This window comes from Sylvia atricapilla, chromosome Z, assembly GCF_009819655.1.
Source record: "Sylvia atricapilla isolate bSylAtr1 chromosome Z, bSylAtr1.pri, whole genome shotgun sequence".
Classification (NCBI taxonomy): domain Eukaryota; kingdom Metazoa; phylum Chordata; class Aves; order Passeriformes; family Sylviidae; genus Sylvia; species Sylvia atricapilla.
In genome coordinates this window covers 23,443,770-23,463,878 of record NC_089174.1, presented here as the reverse complement: position 1 = coordinate 23,463,878, position 20,109 = coordinate 23,443,770, and the positions used below count along the sequence as shown (strand labels likewise).

At 40.9% G+C, this 20,109-nt stretch overlaps 1 protein-coding gene across 1 annotated transcript in view; it reads left to right on the top strand.

The window, feature by feature from the left end:
• Window positions 1-20,109, top strand: part of PLPPR1 (phospholipid phosphatase related 1) — a 108,726-nt gene that overhangs the window by 77,685 nt on the left and 10,932 nt on the right. Inside the window, exon 4 of the mRNA XM_066339268.1 lies at window positions 12,485-12,617. Within this exon, the coding sequence (XP_066195365.1) occupies window positions 12,485-12,617 (133 nt within the window). The remainder of the gene's footprint in view (window positions 1-12,484; window positions 12,618-20,109) is intronic.

Here is a 20,109-nt window from a genome sequence, read left to right as displayed (position 1 = left end):
GGGCTGTGTGAACTAACCTATCCAATGCAAACTGTGCAGAAATGCTAGCCTGGGTTCATACAGTCATCGCCCTGGGTGAAAGGATCCAGGGCTGGATATAACTGGTAAACTCTACCTCTTGTACTGTGGTGTAATGTTACACTGGATACATTGCTCCACACAGACAAGACATGGTCAGGGCTCTTGACACCATGCTTAGTACCAGTGATCTCTAGATACAACCTCAAGGAGACAACAGGACAAACTTCCCTGGGAAAACATTTTTATTTCTATTTTTAATGTAGTATTTATTAATGCATTGTTTCATCAGAAATGATAATTAGTTGATCATTGTATTGTATTATTAATACATAATTCAATTATTTCATGTCCTATAAATTAATATTGGGTAAATCTTCAACCAAGGCATATGTAAGAGGTATATTTTTCTGTATATTACCTGACTCGCGCTCATCACAATATCTTTATAGGAGTAACGTCACTTCATTTCTCATTCCCACCTTTTCGTGAGAGACCTTCTTCTCTTTGCACAGCATTTTCACACTTGGCTTTAGTTTGTAACTGACTCTGCAGACCAAATTTTGGCAATGGTCATCAATAAAAAGCTTATAAATGAGAGAGAAAGTGAGCTCAGATTCTCCCTAAACTCTGTATTGCACTTCCTTGCTGGTTAGTCCACCCAGAGTTTGAGTATCCTCATCTGTCATCCTGTACCTAAATGGGTGCTGCTTCTCACTGAGTCTGTACACAGCCTAGGAAGAGATATTTGATCCAATCGAATGTCCCAGGGATTTCAGTGCAAGAAGCAAATGCAGCCAGTTCTATTTAGACTGTGATGATTTGTACTCTTTAAAAAAAAACCTACAAAAACCTCCATAGAAACAAAAGAACTTGCATGACTGTGCATCATGGGAGGGAGCATTGTGTGCATTCACTGACAATTAAGTTGTAGCTTCATTCCCTACACTTTGCTCTCAGGAGGAATCACCAGCATTGTGCAGCTCCATCATGAAGACATGACTTAAGTCAAAGGTAATGCCAGTCCCTCCTTACAATTACTTATTTCTCCTCTTCACAACACTTACTGCTTCACTTCCTAATGGCAAAATGGTTGATTTGGCAAATGGTTGGTCTGATGTGGCAGCAATCTGATATCTCCATGTTGCCTTCATATTATCACTGTCCTGACACCTCGTGACATGAGAGAAGTAATTACTGGTGGAACCCAGGAACAACAAGGTACTAACTCATAATACTTTCTAAAAGGGTGTCTGGAGCTATGGAAGGTGTCTTAGGGATCTGTACACGCTCCTTGACACAAGCGGCATTCAGTGCAATCCTGTGCGCATAGGTCTGGGGAGGACTCAAAGCCATTATTTCAGCACAGCTGTGAGGCAGTGCTTTGCAAGCCAAAAGGGCACATCTTTGTGAACTTAATGGAATATCTTTGTGTCTCTGTCATTTGGCTATGACAGTGGGCATGGGGAAAACAAATGCACGTGTTTTTTTTCTGAGAACACTTTGCAGAAGTGCTGCTGTGGGTTGGTACCACTGTATCTGGATTTCCCTGCACTTTTAGTGGCAAAATAAATGTGACTGGCCTGGTTTTATGCAGTTTTATTTGTTGTTTTTGAAACAGTTCCTTAAAAATATTCTGGGATGACTCTACCACATTCATCAGTGTCCTTGAAGACCAGCTTTCCCTGTTATGAGGTTACTGCAAAGCAGCCAATTACCCAGCTGGTACTAAACAGTCCTTCCATAGTTCAGCATTTGCCTGCTCTGCTTCATCTGATGTGATTCATCTATCCACCCGAGAGAAGCAGAGAGGCTTAGGAACAGACCCAGTTCACTGAAATGAATACTGAACAGTGGCAGAAAGCTTCAAGGCACGGTTTTCAGTGTGCTTCTTTCTTTCTGTTTCCAGGTTGGAAGTAGCAGCCTACATGTAATCTATTAACTGTCCAGTGCTCTTCACTTGTGCAAAGGAGTATTTGTTTTCAGATAATGTTGGAATCAGTCAAACCAAACCAGTCTGATTATGAATTAATTAATTAAGCTGAATTACAGTGTTGATCTGAAGCAGCAGAAAATTGTTCCAACTTCTCTCTACAATCTGCACTTACTTCTCAAACTTCAGAAACATCATCCTTCTAGATGGTTCTCCTTTTCTGTCTTGATTCTTTGGCTTTCACTTAGCGCAGCCATATTACTACAGTGATTTATTTCTGTAAGGGAAGCCAGGGAACCTCTGCCTGTCTTGGCTAATTCCCCTGTGGCTGCTCAGCAGCAGATGCCAGGAAAACCAAGAACATCTGAGCAGCTCAGAGTTCTGTTACAGCAGCTCCTTCCCAACTTCTTCAGGCCGGAATCACCAGGCTCTGCTCATCATGGTGCTGTGAGAAGGCACAGTGGGCTGTCCACCACACTTCACCCTGTGCTGGCATAGCAGGCTGTGTTCTCCACCAGTTCGTGGCTTACCTTCCTCTTCTGGAGTCTTGCCAGGGGTCAGGTTGTAATGTGGTGAATGAGTAGCTGGGATACAAAGAAGTTAGGCAAAGGTGTGCCCTGTGTAAACGTTTATATTCTGCTATTTGCACACCAGTCTGATAGAATAAAAAATATGCTTTCTTGGTTTGGTGCAACACTTTCAGGCCCTTCTTCTGACATCGTCTCCAGGACATTATGGTGGTGCCAGCCACATGCCAGTTTGTGAGGAACAACATAGGGCTGTGGAAAATGTGTGTTCTCTTCATTAGAACTTCAGTATAATTCTTTTAGACAGTTTTACCATAGTGTATTAGGTTTTTGAGCACAACACTAAGACAGTTTTGGGGTTTGAGCAAGCTATAAATGATATACAAATTATATATATAAATTATATATAAATTGTGGATTTCAACACTTTTTACTTGAAATAAAAAAGAAACAAAACAACAAAGCAATTTTCTTGTTCTGTAAAAGTACTTGCAACTGTTCTTTGCTATTGTTTTCATTAAACAACAGCAACCACCCATTCCAAAATAGAATGGGATGAGTAATTGAAAGCAGATTGATCCCACTGAGTTTATATCCTTGGAAAATTAAAAATGAGCTGGCATTGCAACATTCAGCTGAAGACACTGTTTCATTGCCTTGTATGGTTTTGCAAAATACAGTATTGATTCCTGGGGGCTGAGAATGCCTGTCCAGGGTGTGATGGCAAAGACAAGAGGGTGTCTGAGGGAGCTCTCAGATGTCCCTCATCCTCAGGAATATCAATGATAGTGATCTTATCAGGGAAAACCTTTGCCCACCTTGGCAGGCTTGGGTCAGGGCCTTGCCTGGGGGGAGGTGTCAAGGCAGACCTTAGCCACCCTTTGCCTTTGAAGGTAACTTTTCTCAATATAAATGTTGCTAAGTGTTTGCTGCCTGGGCTTGACCATGGAGTGTCTTAGCTTCTCAGTGTCAATACTGGGTCCTGAGGGTAGCATATAAGATGGCAGATCAGTATTCCTCAGGGGCTAAGGCTAAATGTGAGGGAGATCTAATTAAGGAACTCACAGCAGTAAGTGAAAGTCAGTCTAAGCCATGTTCTTTGTGGGGACTGTGGAGAAGAGGGAAACAATGTTCAAATCACAAGAGGCCACCTTGCAAGGGACACCAGCTTCAAAAAATGAAATAGATCAAAAATTAGGCAAACTTTAACAATGAGGGTAGGCAAACACTGAAGTGGAGGCTGTGGGATCTCCATCCTTAAAGACATGAGCTTCCATGTAGGGCCTGAAGAGCAGCCCTCTCCTGACTGCAGCTGGTCTGATACAAACCTCAGAGACAGCACAGTGCAAAAGGGCAGAACTACTTTTGTAGCTGAAGCCAGTGCTGATGAAACACCCTCTGGAACATTTTGCAGAGGTTACCTTTTGGGAAAGAGTCCTGCTTCCCCTAGGGAGAGTGTGTGGAGTAAGGCTGAAACTGGCTGGTTGACCCTCATCTGCTGCCAGCACCTTCCTTATATCCACTTCTCCCTTTGGCTGCTGTTTGAATGCTGGAGACTGGATTAATTTGGTTCTTTCTATTTGTGACATTAAAAACGCAGCCAAACACATCCTTGCACAGGATTTGGGAAATGTCATACTACTTGCTGAAACTTGCCCAGAACTAAGAGCAGTGATGTCACAAGTTCTAAGTTGAGTTTTGTTTGCTGCAGAGATTTTTGTGTGTTATAGCATGTCCGTGGGACAGGGTTTCAGTGTAGAAAGTGGTGTTAAAAAGGACTGTGTCACAAGAATGCTGTTAGAGTAAACAAATTGAAGGATTTAAAAGCTTGCAGAAATCAGTACAACATTAATTTAATACCTAGGAAAGACAGATCATGTCTACACTTCACATAATTCTCCCTAATTTAGAAACTCAATTGTCTTGCTGTGATAGGAAAATGACATCACTTGTACTTTTTCATGAAAAGCAGAAGAAAGAAGAAACTTTCTCAGAGAGACAGACTTGAGGCAGTCCCAAACTGTGGGCTGTAGTAAAGCATCCCCCACACACGCACAGCAGGTGTTTCCAAATAAGAGAAGAGTTTCAGTTTACCTTTAGACATTTGAGGAAGTTTACTGAGAAACTGCCATACCCTTCTGACAGTAATTGGCTCAGCGCCAGCAAAAGAACATGGATTGAGTTCTGAGAATTGTAACTCAAAGCCAAAGGATCTTATTGGCTGCAAGCCAGGTTATTGCTCCCAGAACACTCAGTATTTAGGAAGGAGCACTAAGGAAGTAAATGGCTTTTTGGGGTGCTTGTAGCAGGGTGTCTGAGATTTCTCAGACACCTGTATGTGACTTTATCATGTTTTCTGTAACGTTTGTTATTTTGATGTTTTTACTTACTAAACCTTTGGATTTACAAAACACCTCTGAGGACCAGTCTGGCTAATTAATTTTAGCCACTTCCCTGCAGAAGTGGCTGGTCCCTCCGAGACTGATATATTAGCTCGTGGCTTATTACACTCTGGCCACGTGTTACTCAGTATCAGTGGGCACAGTGGTGTATCCTGTGTCTCTTCCATGCACCCTGGCTGGTGCTCCTCCTTCCTAGCCCTTGTGGAATTGCCGCTGAAATTAAAACGGTGGGAATTTCCACACAGCCCCACTGTTCATTGGAAGTGTGAAAAAAATACAAAAAATGGTGTTTTAACCTTTGGAGGGAGGGACTGAGTGAAGGGGAGGCAGGAGGCTGTGAGTGTCACCAAAACTACAGGAAAAACAAAAACCCTCCAATAATATTTTTAGTGTTAAAGAATCAAAACATTACTTTATTTCAAGCCAGGATGTGCAACAGAAATCATTGAATCATCATGTATCCAGGGTGTGCAGAGAAAATCATTCCATGACACACAAATTTTACCAGATTTTTCACAAACTTTACACAGTCAAAACCCATAGATAGTCATTGGTTTAATGTTCATTGGTTCCAGGTTACTTAGTTTTCATATTTGATTTCCTATTGCTTACAGATATTTTCACCTGTGATGCTAATTAGGTTCTCATTCTTTTCTATCCTTTCCCAGAGGCTGTTGTTTGGAATTGATGGTCTATTAATGGCCCTTGATGGCCGCTGGTGGCTGTTACTTTTTGTGTGTCTTCTGTGTTGCTCCCAGACTGTTGAGATGTTAAGCTAATCGGGCCTTCACCTGATGGAACAATTCCCTGGAAAGAAACTCTGATTCCCTTCCCCCTGGGCAGAGGCAAACATATGTTGATGATATCAAAGGTGTTTTCCAACCTAGTTCATTCTGTGATTCTGTGAAAACTAAGTAAAGTTATAAAATAAATATATATATATATATAAAATTAGGATATTTTCCAACATGAAGTGCAGCCTCTGCCAACCCGGGCCATGCCGCCGGGCTTGGGGTTGGCACATGTTCCGGCATGTCTGAGGGAGCGACCCCCGAGCATGCGGCCGGCGCTGGAGCAAACACAGGCGTGGCAGCTAGTGATTTGTTAAAAAAATATGGATATTGATCTAATACCAATATCCAACTATGACGGACAAAGACTCTCTAACAGTTTGAAGTTAGAAAGTGTATGTTTATTACGACGCCGGGCAGCGTGAGGGATAGCTCCCAAATACACACGCGCAATTTACAGATGATCACAGGGTCTTTTTATGTACAAAAGTGTTGAATACCCAAAACACAAATGCATATTCATGACTCTGGTCCATCCCATTCCCCATATGGTAACTAGCCAAAAAGCAATTAAGCATGCGTAGTTTGTTCTTTGAAATGGGTCAGTGGTCCTTTTTAGGGGGTGGGGGTCTCAAAATGATGAAGTAAGATGCGTCTTCCTCGCTTTGCCTTTTTAACCTTTTAGTGTTGGTGACACCTGGATCCTGTTTTCTCAAGACTATCTGATTTATGATCACATTGTGTTCTTGGAGTCTATTGATTAAGTTGACAGGTCTCCTGATTTATCAGTTCCTTAAATCCGGCTTATGTTAAAAAAAGGAAGTTTACCTCAGCAATGTCTAGTTAGTAAAAGGGGAGTCTACGTGCTAAAGTCTTTTATTCTTCAAAATGTAAAGGGAAGTCTACGTCAGCAAGTCCACGTCTAATTCTTTAACTAAAGTCCTTAATTCTTTAAAATTAATATCTCACTAGGAACGGTTGGGCAGCCACGGCGCTGGAGCAGCCGGTACCGGGGCTGGGGCAGGTGGGATGGCCACATACGGGGGGCGGCCGGCAGGGGAACAGGGACGTCTGGGGCAGCCGGCAGAGGCGGGGGAGAAAATGGTGCGGGAGCAGGGACAGGTAGGGCAGCAGGCAGAGGTGAGGGAGGCAAAAATTTTAAGGCATCTAAGCCCTTTTCTCTTTTTTTTCTCTTCTTGCTCTGTTTGTGGGGTTTTAGATATTTTAAAAATCCTTGTGGGATCCATGTCTTTTCTCCAGCAGGCAGCATATTCTTTTTCTTTTGGGTTAAACCATTCTTTTGAATTTATATATATGTTTAAAGCCTGACAAATCCACCTTTCAAAGGAAACATATTTAGGCCAATAAACATGGTCAGATCTTATTTCTCTATTTGTCCACTCAATCATACAATACTGAATCATCTTAATTTTGTCTTTTTCTTTTGTACAAGGATTTAGGTCTCAATTTGCTAACAAAGCCCCCAACAGGCTATCTTGGGGTATTTTTGTTGCCAACTTTTTTTTTCCTTTTTTTATTTTTGAATTTTGATTTTTACTAGTTTTCTGTCTCATTTTAAGTATTTTAGTTCGTTATCACTTGGTCTCTGCTTTCCCTAGCAGCCTGAACACTACTTTTCACCTTCCCCTCCCCACAAGGCACAGAAAACTCTTTATCTCAGTAGCACAATACTATATACTTCCTTCCAAAAAAATTCCTTTTCAACTTCAACAATCTATATTACATATGCATTCATACAATTCACTCACACAAAGACAACATAAAAAGATTGGTATTTTTACATTCATTCATTCACCTTTATTTAATTCAATACACCTTCCTTGCTCACCCTCTTTCACAACAAGACAACACAAGCAGACACAACAAGAAAAATGGTACCCTCTTTTGATGTTTATTATTTACCTATAGGTATTTACCTAACTTCCAGATGCTCTTGGATTATTACACTTTTTGAGTCTCTAGTGTTTCTCAACTTGGTTGGTTTTTAAAACCTCGGTATCTTGATTCTTACCCTAGCCCTTTTCGTGTTTTTATCCTCAATTTGGCAAAAAGTTATGCATGCATTTGGCCACTTACTTGGATGCTCTTAGGTTACCCAACCTTCAATCCGACAATGTTTTGGGGTCCCCCACTTATCCCGTTTTCTCAGTGGATTGTTTAGGAAAACCATGGGCTCCCTACTCGAGGGGTCCAACCCCTCTCTGGGACCCTGTCCCAGCCACCCGGGGGTCACTTTCACTTGTTGCTTTTCGCTTCGCCTTTGTACTGGTCGCCCCTCTCGCGAGAGCACGGTACTGCAGTATAGGAAGCTACTATACTCGTTTCACCAGTCTGGGGTGCCCAGCCAGGATCTCACACACACACACCGACCCCCTATCCCGCTCTCCTAAGAGATACTTACAGTCCTTTTTCTTTCTTAGGTTCTTCGTGCACGAGGATTTTTATGGAGGAAAAATACTGCAGTTTCAGGGAGCCTTTTCCCCTTTCTTTACTTTGTTTGTTTTTCCGTCTCCTTGCTTATCTCTTCGGGTGTTTACCTGCAATCTCCAATTCTCACTACGAAAAACAAAGTTTTGGGCCTCCAAAAATCAGGCGGGGCGCCTCCCTTGCTTTGAATCTCCTGGGGTTTTAGGGATGAGATACATCCCGGACGAGTCCCCAAATTGTGAAAAACGAGATTCAATTTTTGGTAGATTTTAAGAAATAGGCTTTAATAAAAAGATAAGACAATTAGGAGATAAGGAAAAAAAGCAAAGTACAACCGGCCGGGTGACTTGGCATTTAGCCAAGTCCACAAATTGCTATTTCACAGGCTTTCTTTAAATACCCTTTCTGTTGTATCAGTCTGTTGAATATTCATATTTTTCCATGAACTAGTTTCCATATTCCAAGGACTGTTTTGCATGGCCCCTCCTTGGGTCCGCCTTTTTAGAGCTGCGTGTTTCTTGGCTGTGTCTTCATTATCACTTTCAGGTTGGGCCTCGGTCCATGCTTCCTTCGGATGGCAGACGCTGATAGTTGGTGTATCAATAGCAGGGTTCCCCCTACATGTTCACTGGATGTTATCCCAGCCAAACAGACAGTTCAAGCACACCACATCACTACTACCACTATGCCAAATCCTCTCCACTAACAGCAGAAAATAAAAACCTACATCCTTACCACAAAGCCATCAATCACATCCTGCGAAAAGCCAACTTTATAATAGCCATTTATAACATACTACAGACACATTCCTAGATGGTTTTAGTTTATCCTCCTAGTTTAGTTTAGTTTAGTTTATCCTATCCTTGATGTTTACTTTTTTTTCTTAAAAATTTTTTTTAAAAAACTTGTGCAAGTGATCCTTTGTGTAAGCTTATCAGAAGGTTCTATAGGAAAAAAGTCCATGTCCATTTAAAAGAATAGTTGCATTATTTTGTTGATTAAATTGATAATTAAATTTACGAACTGACAATAATGTCTACAGGAGTCCGGGGAGTATCAGGTGCTAATGCTGTGCTGAGAACTTGAAAGGGGAAGATGAGACATTTCACTGAAAATGCCAGCTGAAGGACTATCATAGATAAAGGACTGTTGAAAAGGAAAATAGACATAGTTTTATTTTCTGCTGGGTCAGGATGAGCCAGGAAATAAGTAAAGCTTGTATAGCAGAGGGCTTTTAGAACTGAACATTGAGGGGCAAGTATTTGGTGGCACAGCCAGTAATGGGAAAGCAGGGAAAATTGAAGAAGTTTTCTCACTGAAGAGGTTGTAATCAGCAGAAGAAAAATGACTGCTGGATAGGTACTCTAATTCATACTGGGGCTTTGGGTCATCATTGTACTTTTACCTGCTAGTAATAGGAAATGGAATGTGAACAAGAGTTCTCAAGCAATATGTCCTCAGTGTAGAAAAGCTGCTATTGCATTCAGGAAACCAAGAATAAAAACACATCCAGGGCACTATGTTTGCTTCCCTATTGCCTAGAACGTGCCAGACTGCAGATCACTTGTGCTTTCAAACCAGTGCAATTCTTCTGACATCTCTACTGTCTAACTAAGCAAGTATGATGCAGAAATTCATTAACCTTGCATTGTTTTCCTGAATGGAAATAGAAGCAGTTTGCTGGCTGTTTACTTTTTCCGCTCATATTTAGACAGAATCTGTATTTAGATATCAGCTATAGAACAGATTTGTAACCATTCCTGGAATGCTGATTCTGTTTTGGCGGGAGGCGAGGTACTCAGTAGTGCCTGTGATTGATTCTGGGAGACCAGCCAGACTACTTGACTAGATGTGGACCCTGCTCATGCAGCATCATCAGGGTTTAAATCATGACCACCAGTGGAGTTACTTGATTTCAAATACCTGGGGGGAAAAAAAAAAAAAAAAAAAAAAAAAAAAAGTTCTTTGAGAGCTATTCAGAACACATGCAGCTGCATATAGACAGATTAGCTTTCAGAAATCAGGTGTCCAATTGCCCATTGAATTTTTTAGAAAACAGCAGGGCTGACTTTCTAGAGAGCCCATATTAAGCATCTAGGAAAACAAATTTTAGCAACTAAATTCAGTGCCAGAAATGACATGACAAGAACGGTCCAGTTACGTTGAGTCACTTTGTATCACTACAGAAACACAGCTTTATTGCCATAGACCTAAACTCTGCATTAAACTGAAGGCAGTATTCACTTTAAAAATCAAATTTTGAGCTGCTATACTGTAGGAAATCTGGGATAATCCTGCTTAAATCAATGGAGCAGAATTGAACAGATTTACAGCCTGGCAAAATCCTCCTAAATCTCAGTGGAACTAATCTATGCACGTGGGAGTTGCTAGGAGTATGCCAGGCAGGTAGATTTATAGAAATAAAGATGGGAATTAAAGCGGGAAAATACTCCAATAACTTCTGATGTAAAGAAACTTTAAAGATGGATGTATTATTACAGGAGGACTGTAAGGATGTTTTATACCTAAGACTCTTGTATTTGAAAACTTTAGGATATTTTAAAGTCGAGTAGCTCCTGTGTTCATAGAGTAGAATTCCCTCAGGGTGTGAATTGTCTCAGTGTGTAGGTACAGCCCCAGGCAGGGAGAGAGCCAAAGCATTAATTCAAACTTCTGAACATTATAATAATTCAAATAATAAATGCTTTGAAACAGAGTGTCACTTTCCAACTGCTTTAGTGTAGATTGTCTTTTTCTTAATTCCCAGCCCTGTCATTAGTGAGCTGAGCTTATTGAACTGCTTGCCAATTCTGTTAAGAGCAGATGGAGTGAGACGGGATAAAGGCAGTATTTCAGTGCAGCTCCCATCTAGGTGCCATTATTGACATGTGTTTTACAGCTCAGCATCTCTTGCCATCAGTGGGTAGAATTATTAAGAGGTTGAGCATACTTGGCTTGAATGTCAATAATCAATAAGGACTTTCATCTGGCTTAGTAAGGATAAATTGTTGCTCTTGAAACAACACACCATTCCAGGAGTCAGAGTGAGCTAAGGTGACTTTCTTGACATTTATACTAACTTTGGGTGTCCGTGACACTCTATGTGTGTGTACAGTTCTGTATTATATTTCTGTGACTGTTCCCTAACACTATGGATTTCTCTTGTGTTTGTCCTGTAATAATGTATTAAGTTAATAATTTTGAATGCTCCCCCTTAAAAGTTTGTTTCTTCCACTTTTTCTTTTTATTTTAAAGACTTTAATTACAAACTCTGTCTTTCTAAAAGAGTCCCAGTTTCTCCTTCTAAAGCCTGCTGACAGAACATGGTAGCTGATATTTTCAGAGATTTCCATTGTGTGTGGACCACCATTGTCTCTACAGCTTGTGATTAAATGCTGTCTAGCTTTAGTGAGGGTAGACAGGCCTCAGTGCAACAGAACTAAATTACTTCTAAGTGTTTGAGGAAAAATGATCCTACTCCTATGGGAAGCAGCTATTAGATTTACAGAAAGCATGAATGTTCAGATCATACAAAAATATGTAATACATAAGTATAGCGAACATCATGATCAGTTGTACTGTGGAAACTTCATTTTTGGTAATAGAACATTTAGTCAAATATTGTTCTTTCTCACAGCATTTTAATAACAACAATCCTTGGTTATTACCAACATTCCTGGTCTATTATTGCCAACAGTCCTTGGTTGGTTCCATGGCCATCCAGCTATCAGTGTTTGAGACATACACATACCCCCTTATCTTCTGGGAATTGAGAGCTCAAAAAGGATCTCACTTTGAACTGTTTTTCAGAGGGTCACAAGAGAGTTTGCCTTAGTTATGGTGATCTTCCACATGTGGGCACAATTCAAGTTGGTTGCTTTTTTTGAAAGTTCAACAACAAAAATATTATTTCACTTGAGTTATTATTCAGACAAGAAAATAAGTTTCCAAAGCTGATCGTGAAAAAACAGGTGCTCATTAGACAGCAGAGTTCCAGGGAACAGACAGTGTTTCTGATATGCTCAACAAGGGCTTAGTCCAAGTGCAGCTCATCATAACCAAGGCTTAATGAATGTTTCTCAGCTTATAGTACAGCCAGAGGAGGGGAGAGAGATGCACCACCACAATCCACCCTCTGAGTGGTGGTCAACTTCTTTGGGTCTCTGCACCACTGGATGCAGGAATGATCCCTCTCCAGGATGGGAGCTGGGTGTTTGTCAGTCATGATGAGCCCCTCAGTGCAAGTGCAGTATCCCCAAAACACACGGCTGTGTAGCACTGTCTGTGGGGTGGAACTAGTCAGCCATGTTTTAATGTCTGCTCAGGTAATTTTTAACCTTCTGTTTCTCTCCCTCTCCTTGGCAGATTTTTATTGGTGAGATATCCATGTATTTCATTAAGTCAACTCGAGAAACACTCATTATTCAAGAGAAAACTATTCTGACTGGAGAGTGCTGTTACCTGAACCCACTGCTTCGAAGAATAATACGTTTTATAGGTAAGCATCCTGTGCACTGCAAGCTCAAACCCTGCTTGCACCAAATCAGGATGAAACACCCTGACAAAGTACATAACAAAATTAATTAAGCTGTGAAATCTTTGCAGGCATCTTCCACCTTAGAGGGATAGTCCCCTCAGGATTTCCAAGGTAACTTTCAAAATTTGCCATATCATGCTGGCTGGAGCTGGTTTAGATCATATTCTGCTGAACTTAATGCTTTTTTAGACCCTTAAAGAAAAGTTATACCAATCAAATTGTTGGATGAATAAATCCATCATTGCTAGTTTATGTGAGCTACCCATTTTAGTTATAAATTTGTCCTCACCAGCTCATCATCTATCTGGCATTTTTCTTTTCAGCTCTAATTTTAACATCCATAGCTCTGCCACATAATGTTCAGCTGAGCACAGCATAAAAAAGCCCAGAGCTCACTTCAAACTAATATTATTATTTTCATTGTATTTCCTTTTGTTAGAGTTTTCATTGAGTTAATTGCTGAGAAATGAAATTCTGTCATTAAACCATTTGGAGGTTGCTTTATGTGGTGCTTGCAAACCGCTTTACCTTCATCACACTGTTGATGAGTCTCAATTTCATGCATAGGATGGGATGTCTGGCTGATGGCGTGGGCCAGTGGCTCCTCCGATGGCTCCCCACTGGCCAAGAGGAGTTTTCCCCGCAGAGCATCACAGCACTGCCCTCCATGTGCACTCTCAGAACTGAAGCACCCTCACACACTGCCTCTGATAGACAGCTGAACCCAAATTCATGGTGTAACTTAGAACAAGCAATGGGGGGAAAAAGCTGAAAGTATCTGGCGTGCTTCTTCCCTGTCACTGCTGAATTTCTGAGCTTTACCTGGAATGAAAATGTCTGCTGTGGCAAGTCTTGTGTTGCTTTCATGGAGCACGTCCCTGGCTGCAGGCAGGGGTACTTCCTCAGAGCATGGAGTTGAAGGTCTTACCCTGTGCTAGCATATTCCTCATCAGCAAATATGTGCTGAAAAGGAGGAAGAACCATGGTTTTCCTTCTCCTTCACCTCTCCTGGGTCTCCTGCTATATGCATGGAAAGTAGAGAGTGAAGTGTGCCTTCTGCCACCATGGAGGTGGAAGCAAACCACCTGTGTTTTGTTACTCATGCCTGGTCTGTGTGCTGCTGGTGGGAACAAAAAAACATAGAAATGCAGTTAAAAGTAAAATTTTCACCTTGAACTTGAACTTGAATTTTACATAACTTCCAGGATATATTGATGGACAGCAAATGGCCATTAAGACTTACTGGGCCACTCAGGGCTTTTTGACAATTCCAGCACATTTGACATTTTGAGAAGTCTCAATCAAACACTCTTGCCTGCAAGATCAGCACTAGAGATCCTTAGATCATGGAGGCTAAGTACTTGCTCAGTGTGGTTTTTTACAGTTAGCTTTATTCTTAAACATTCATGCTGTTGTTTCTTGTCTGGTGGAAAAGGCAGGGGTAGCAATGAGACAGTGGACTCCCAGAGAGTAGTAGGACATAAACCGTGCTAGGAAAATGAATCTTGGCTTTACAGCTGTATTTGTTTTCCTGAGAAAAATGAAGTTTATACTATTAGAAAAGGCTTGAAATCTTTGCCTTGTGTCAGGCTACACTGTGTGCTTGTTTTTTTTTCTGAAACCTTCTCTTGTTTCTGCAGTGAAACAAGAGAAGTAGAATTTATTGGATGAAATAATTTATGAAAGGAACTGAAGATAACTGCGTGTCTTTCATTTTGCATTCCACCTGTGTTTTGAAAATATGGTATGGACTGAGCAGCTGTACCCTGTTATCTGGATGATCCATGGAAGTTAGCTCCATTCAGCTGCCTACTCCAAAATGAAGCTTCCCAGGTGCTTGGCTGTGCAAAGACAACCAGGTTGCTTGTACATGGTTTTCTCTGTGTGTGCCTTCTCTTGATAAACTTTAAGGCTAGAAGTTACAAAGGTGATGAATTAAATTCTTTTGCAAGTCAGTTCTCTTCCCTAGAAAGCAGTTGGCTTGTTGCAAAAAAGTTTGCTGACAGTTTAGTTCTGGTACCCAGATGTTGGAGCAAGTCCTAATGAGTACCTACAAAAAGCAGTTACTTAAGTCCTTGGAAAATTGCCTTATAAGGCATCACAGTTTATATTATTCAAAAAGATGAGAAAAATACTGCAATATGACTAGGTTCTCGTGTATCAGGAAAAATGATCACTACTGTTGGGCCCTGTAAGGCACATAATGGAGAACTTTTTAGAGTTTCTGGTCCAAATTTTTAGGAAGGCAAAGAGGGTTTTTCTCCCCCCTAACTCTGTAACAGAAGCTGCTGGGAAGAGACGGAATTTTAAGAATTGTAGCCTAAATGTGCTTTCCACAAAACAAGCATAAAGCCCTAGATACTTCACTGAATGTTCATTTATATTTTGCCAGGAAAGAGACTCAAAAAGGGAAACGTCAAACTGTCTTTTGGTCCTGTGAAAGACAAGGACCCTTGTAATACACTCTCCATTGAATCTTTTGGGTTTGGTTACTAGATTTGAGCTTTTCTGCACTTTTCCTTCATGTATACAGAATTAAGGACTTTTTTTCACTTTGAAAGTGGAGCAAAACAAACTACAGGTTTTCTGGAATGCTAACAAAGCCGCATGTTTCTTTTTTGGTTTTTTTCTGGTCTTGTTTACTGTGCTCTCTGTTGATTCTCTCCTTGTTTTCCTCAAGGTCTCAGCACTCATCTGTTTCTAAGAGCCTCTCCTCCTGAGTTTAGTCATGACTCTGAATGTTGAGCTTTGTATTAAATCAGTCCCTGATTCTTTATCTACATGAAGCAGAACCACAATTTCTTCTTGCTTCCTGGCCCACACATGAATCCTTCATGGTGATAGGCATTTGCTTTTGTGGCAAAATACTGCCTCTCACCTTGCTGCAGTGTGTATCAAGTCCTGAATCACAGCCTAAATTGGTAAAACCTGCTATGTTTCCTATATTTAGAAAACCACTATCTTTATCAGTGAAAAAAAGCTGGCTTAGCTTGGAAACTTTTACAGACTTTAATATATGCTGCAATTTGCTCCATCTTCCTCTTTATCTTTTATGCTTTCACAGACTTTTTTTTATAAGATTCTGAGGTCAAACTAATGGTATGCAGTTGCGTCAGAACAGTTTTTTCTAATATATTACTGCTGCACTGCTTTATTTGAGGTACATCCTCTCTCCTCCCTCCTCTCCCCATCCTTCCCAGAAGTTCTATCAATTTCTGATGCCAAAACTTGGTGTTTATATGCTGAATCTTTGAGAAAGTAATTGGTAAGGGTGGCTGTTTCCTGGGCCTCTGGCTCTTCTCCCTGTCTCCCCAGCTTTAGCATACGCAGCCTTTTGTGTATTTATTCTGTCTTGTGATTTCACATTCAGCACTTTGTTAACATTGTTGCAGTTTGCATTTGCTTCTGTGTCCTACTTAATCCTTTGTATTGCAAACAGAAATTATAAAATATTTTAGTGAATGGTTTCAGTCAAAGTTTTAGTCTTTTTATGTACAGCTGCTATCATACCCCCAGGATCAGGGATTCAGACCTCCCTGACCCAGTCTGACAGCGTGACTGTGGTATGTATTGTGTTGCATTTCATTATATTAGGTTTCTAATCCACATGATAAAGTTGTCTACCTGCAAAGGGCTGATAACATCCATAGTAGCCCCTTTCTAGTCCAGTTATCTAGAATTCAGCATGCTTCATCAGCTTGTTACCAGTATGCCTAAAGTATGCCTTTACTTCAGATATGCAAAATTTGCCTTTAACAAAAGGTCTAGATCAGCTTCTGTTGACAAGTTAATCTAAAGCATAGTGACACTTCACAGTGGGCAACTAAGTGTTTAAATTAGGTTTTATTTCAGCAAATTAAGACTTTAGTTTGGCAAATAAAGATTTACAAGATCTATACAAACATTTTTATTGTAATAGGATAGATATACCCCAGAGCTCTGATCCCTGAAGCAGCTGCATCTAACAGCTTACCTGACCTGGTCCTTCTTTCTGCCTTGCATCTGAAGTTCAATGTGAAACAGTGCACATTCTATTATTAACTGGCTGTCATTCCATAGGGCTCAAGCTGTATTTGAGGGTGTTGCCCTAAACCGAAAGTGCTGCAGCAGCTTGAACTACCATATATGTTATCACAGAAGAGCCGTGGAACAAGTCACTGTGCTGAGGACAAATCAACTCATATTATTCTCTTTGATGCCAGGCTCTGAGCTGGCAACTACCTTCATGAAAACTGGTGGTTGTGGAAGCAGTAAGAAAGGAAGATACCCTGTGCATCTGTCAGGAAGAGTCTTGAGCCTCCAGACTACTTTTGCACTGGGAACTTAATTTCTTCTGGCATGGTGATCATGTGTCTTCTACTTACATCTGGGGAGAACAGCATCCAGGCAGGACACCCACAGGTGAAGCAGGCAGACTCAAGAGGTAGTAGATCCTGGAGCAGTGAACTTTGTGGGGTCTTCAGTTGAAGATTAAAGCCAATCTTAGAATGAGGTTATGAGTGCTCAGACGCTTGATTTTGAGCCTGTTCCTTATGCAATGGCAACAGAACAATAAATTCCTCTGCAACCCCCGTATCTCCTGTTGTAAAATAAATTAATGATACAGGTCTCTTTTAAATCACCCTTTAAGATGTAATGATGAAGGATGGTTTAGCAGAGTCTGAGTCACAGGACGATAGATGTATGGCTGTATTGAATGCTGAGGATTCTTACAGCAGAACATTCAGAGATGGGCTGAGGATCAGCATTCCCATAGAGCCCTGAGTCCATTCAGGGATACTCTCCAATGAAAATCTAATATTTCTTAAAAAACAAGTGGGAAAGTGGTTAGGTGAGTATGAGTGTGCATGTGAAATATTAACATCTTCCATGCAAGTTAGGTTGAGAGTGACAAATTCAGATAATTGACTGGGACAGAGAGGAATATAAAATAAATATTCTTGGTAGAAAACATGATTATATGTTACTGAAGAGCTCAGCTTCTGATGTTTCATGACCCCTTCAGTGTATTGTTTCTTTTGTCACTTTACTAAAGGGTTTAATGATTTTTCCTTAATAAAGCCTTCTACTTCCTGATTCTCATTTCCACTCACTGGCTTCTCGCTTGTCTCTTCCCAATGACAAGTCTTTTCAACTTCTCTTCTACAAGTCCCAAGGGGGATTTTGTTGATTTTTGTTGTGGTGGTGATTTGGTCTTTTTTTTTCAAGTGGCATTTTAAATGCCTCTAATAACGAGAGTTTCCACAGAATCAACAGGCAGCTGCAGTGATTGATGTTACATAGATTCAGGGTGGAAGAAGAGAGCTTGAATATGAATTGCAGGGAGAGCAGAGGGTTGTACTGAAGCTACAGTGAGTGAGAAGAGCCGGATTCTTCTTCACAGCAGATGCCTCTATTAGAAAACACTGAGCTGGAGGTGTAAGTGGAGAAATTAAAAATGGAGCATTCAGAATTGAAGCTGATAAATATTTAGACTTTTCTGCCAAGGCAAATGTTAGTTCAGGTGAGATGAACCTGGAAAGTCAAGCTTCACTTTGTCCACCCTCAGCATTTTTCAACAGGACTTTCCTTGTTTGTTCTTCTTTTTGGCTTGAACATTTAATTTGTCTGAAGTCTTTCTTACTGGAGGTAAAGATATGTTAAAATCTGATCTCTGTTTTCTTGGACTCTGGAGCAGTTGAGAGTGTAGCAGGGAGTACAGTCTGCCCTCTTTTATACTAAGCTAGTATCTCTCCCAGATACATTCTGCTTATTGTTTTGTTTTCCAGACTCCTCTTTCTGGCTGCTCCTGAGACACAAACACAGCTGAGAGTAGTCAGGACAGTGAGAAAAAGTTGGAAGGCCTTTTCAAACATAGCTTCTGCTCCTTCTTTAAGGCCTCTTTTTGCAGCCAGACTATGTGACATGAGTGGCTGAGGGGAAAGATTTGCTTTATTTAATTGCAATTAACCTTCATCCTTTCTGCTAGTCAGCAGCTGTAGGTCTGCTTCCAATATGGCTTGCACTGTTCCCATCTTTTCTCAGCATATGCCAAGTTCTGCCCTACTGTTCATCCCCATGTTTTCTGGCCCAGAATGAGCACGCTGAAATAAAACACTTGCTGCTGAGCAGGATGGCCCCATCTCCCATTACACCTGAGTGTCAAAGTCTGGAAGAGGCGCGTCTTCTCCAATTCTTTCTCTCTGACGTTGTATCCCAAACGTGAGCTGTATGATCCTGAAGAGCTGGGGCTAGTTGCCCTTCACATTAAGCTTTTCAGAGCAATTTGTCCACCTCTAAAAAGCTTGCAGTCTCATCATATATCACAGCATGTTTTTGTTCGCTGGTCAGTTAGTTTAGCTGCTGTAGGTCATTGAACAAATCCATTGAACAGATGGATTCCTGAGCTAGAAAAACCATCAGGGGATTGGGATTGTCCAGCACTGCCCAGATGCACTGGCATTACAACCTTTAAATCAATTACAGCCAACCCTTGCTCCAAATCTCCAGAGAAATGAAATATAATCAGCCTGCAAGGGTCACATCCCTGCCAGTCAGACTCACTGGTGCATGTAGCTGTGATTTTCACAGAGCACAGCTTGGCAGAACTGTGACAGAGGAACTGCAGCAGCCAAAATGTACCACAGTCAGAATGTGATAAAGGTTTCAGCCATGGATTGCTCTGCTCTTCTCCAGATTACCGCAGGCTTTAGCAGCTGTGTTTCGGCCAGCACTTTCTGTGCTACCAAATATTAAGAAAATGCAGGTGTTAAAATGTCTTTTCTTAATGGAGAGAAGTCAGTTTGTATATATGCACTTCTTAGAGATTGAAATAGTTTTGCATAGCCCATGAGCTTTTTCTGAAATTTTGTGGTTCTTGGCTTGTACTTACATGATAAAAGTGCATTCCCTGTAATTTGCACATCAGAAAGTTGCTATTTAAAGCAACCTGTGCAAAAAAAAAAAAAATCAAAATTTTGACAGAGTGCAACACATAAAACAAGATTCATCTCTGTCATAACTTCAGCTGTTTCACCAGGCTGAAAAGATACCCTTCTGCCTTTTTCCTTTGAACTAGTTTGTGCACTGACTAATGTAGGTGAGAAATTCCTGACTGCTGTGGAAAACCATGGATTTGAAATATTACCAGAGGGATACGGGAAATAAAGGAGCAGTCTCTGTGCTCTCTCCTTTTAAACACATCTAGCAAGATAATTGGGAGGGAAACTGTCACACCATTGAAAAGACAGGGGCCAGTCCTGCAGCCTAAAACCAGAGGAAGGCAACCTCCTACTTTGGCCACCACTGGCTTTTTAAATCCATGATCACATACCAGTTCATTAATAGTAAATAAAAATAAACATACATGTAGAACACTTAATACATTCAACCTCCAAAATCATCTTACTGTGTGATGCTCCTTGCTGACCTTGGGGAAGGGAAGTGAAGAAGAACAGCTCTGCAGTCCTGCAGG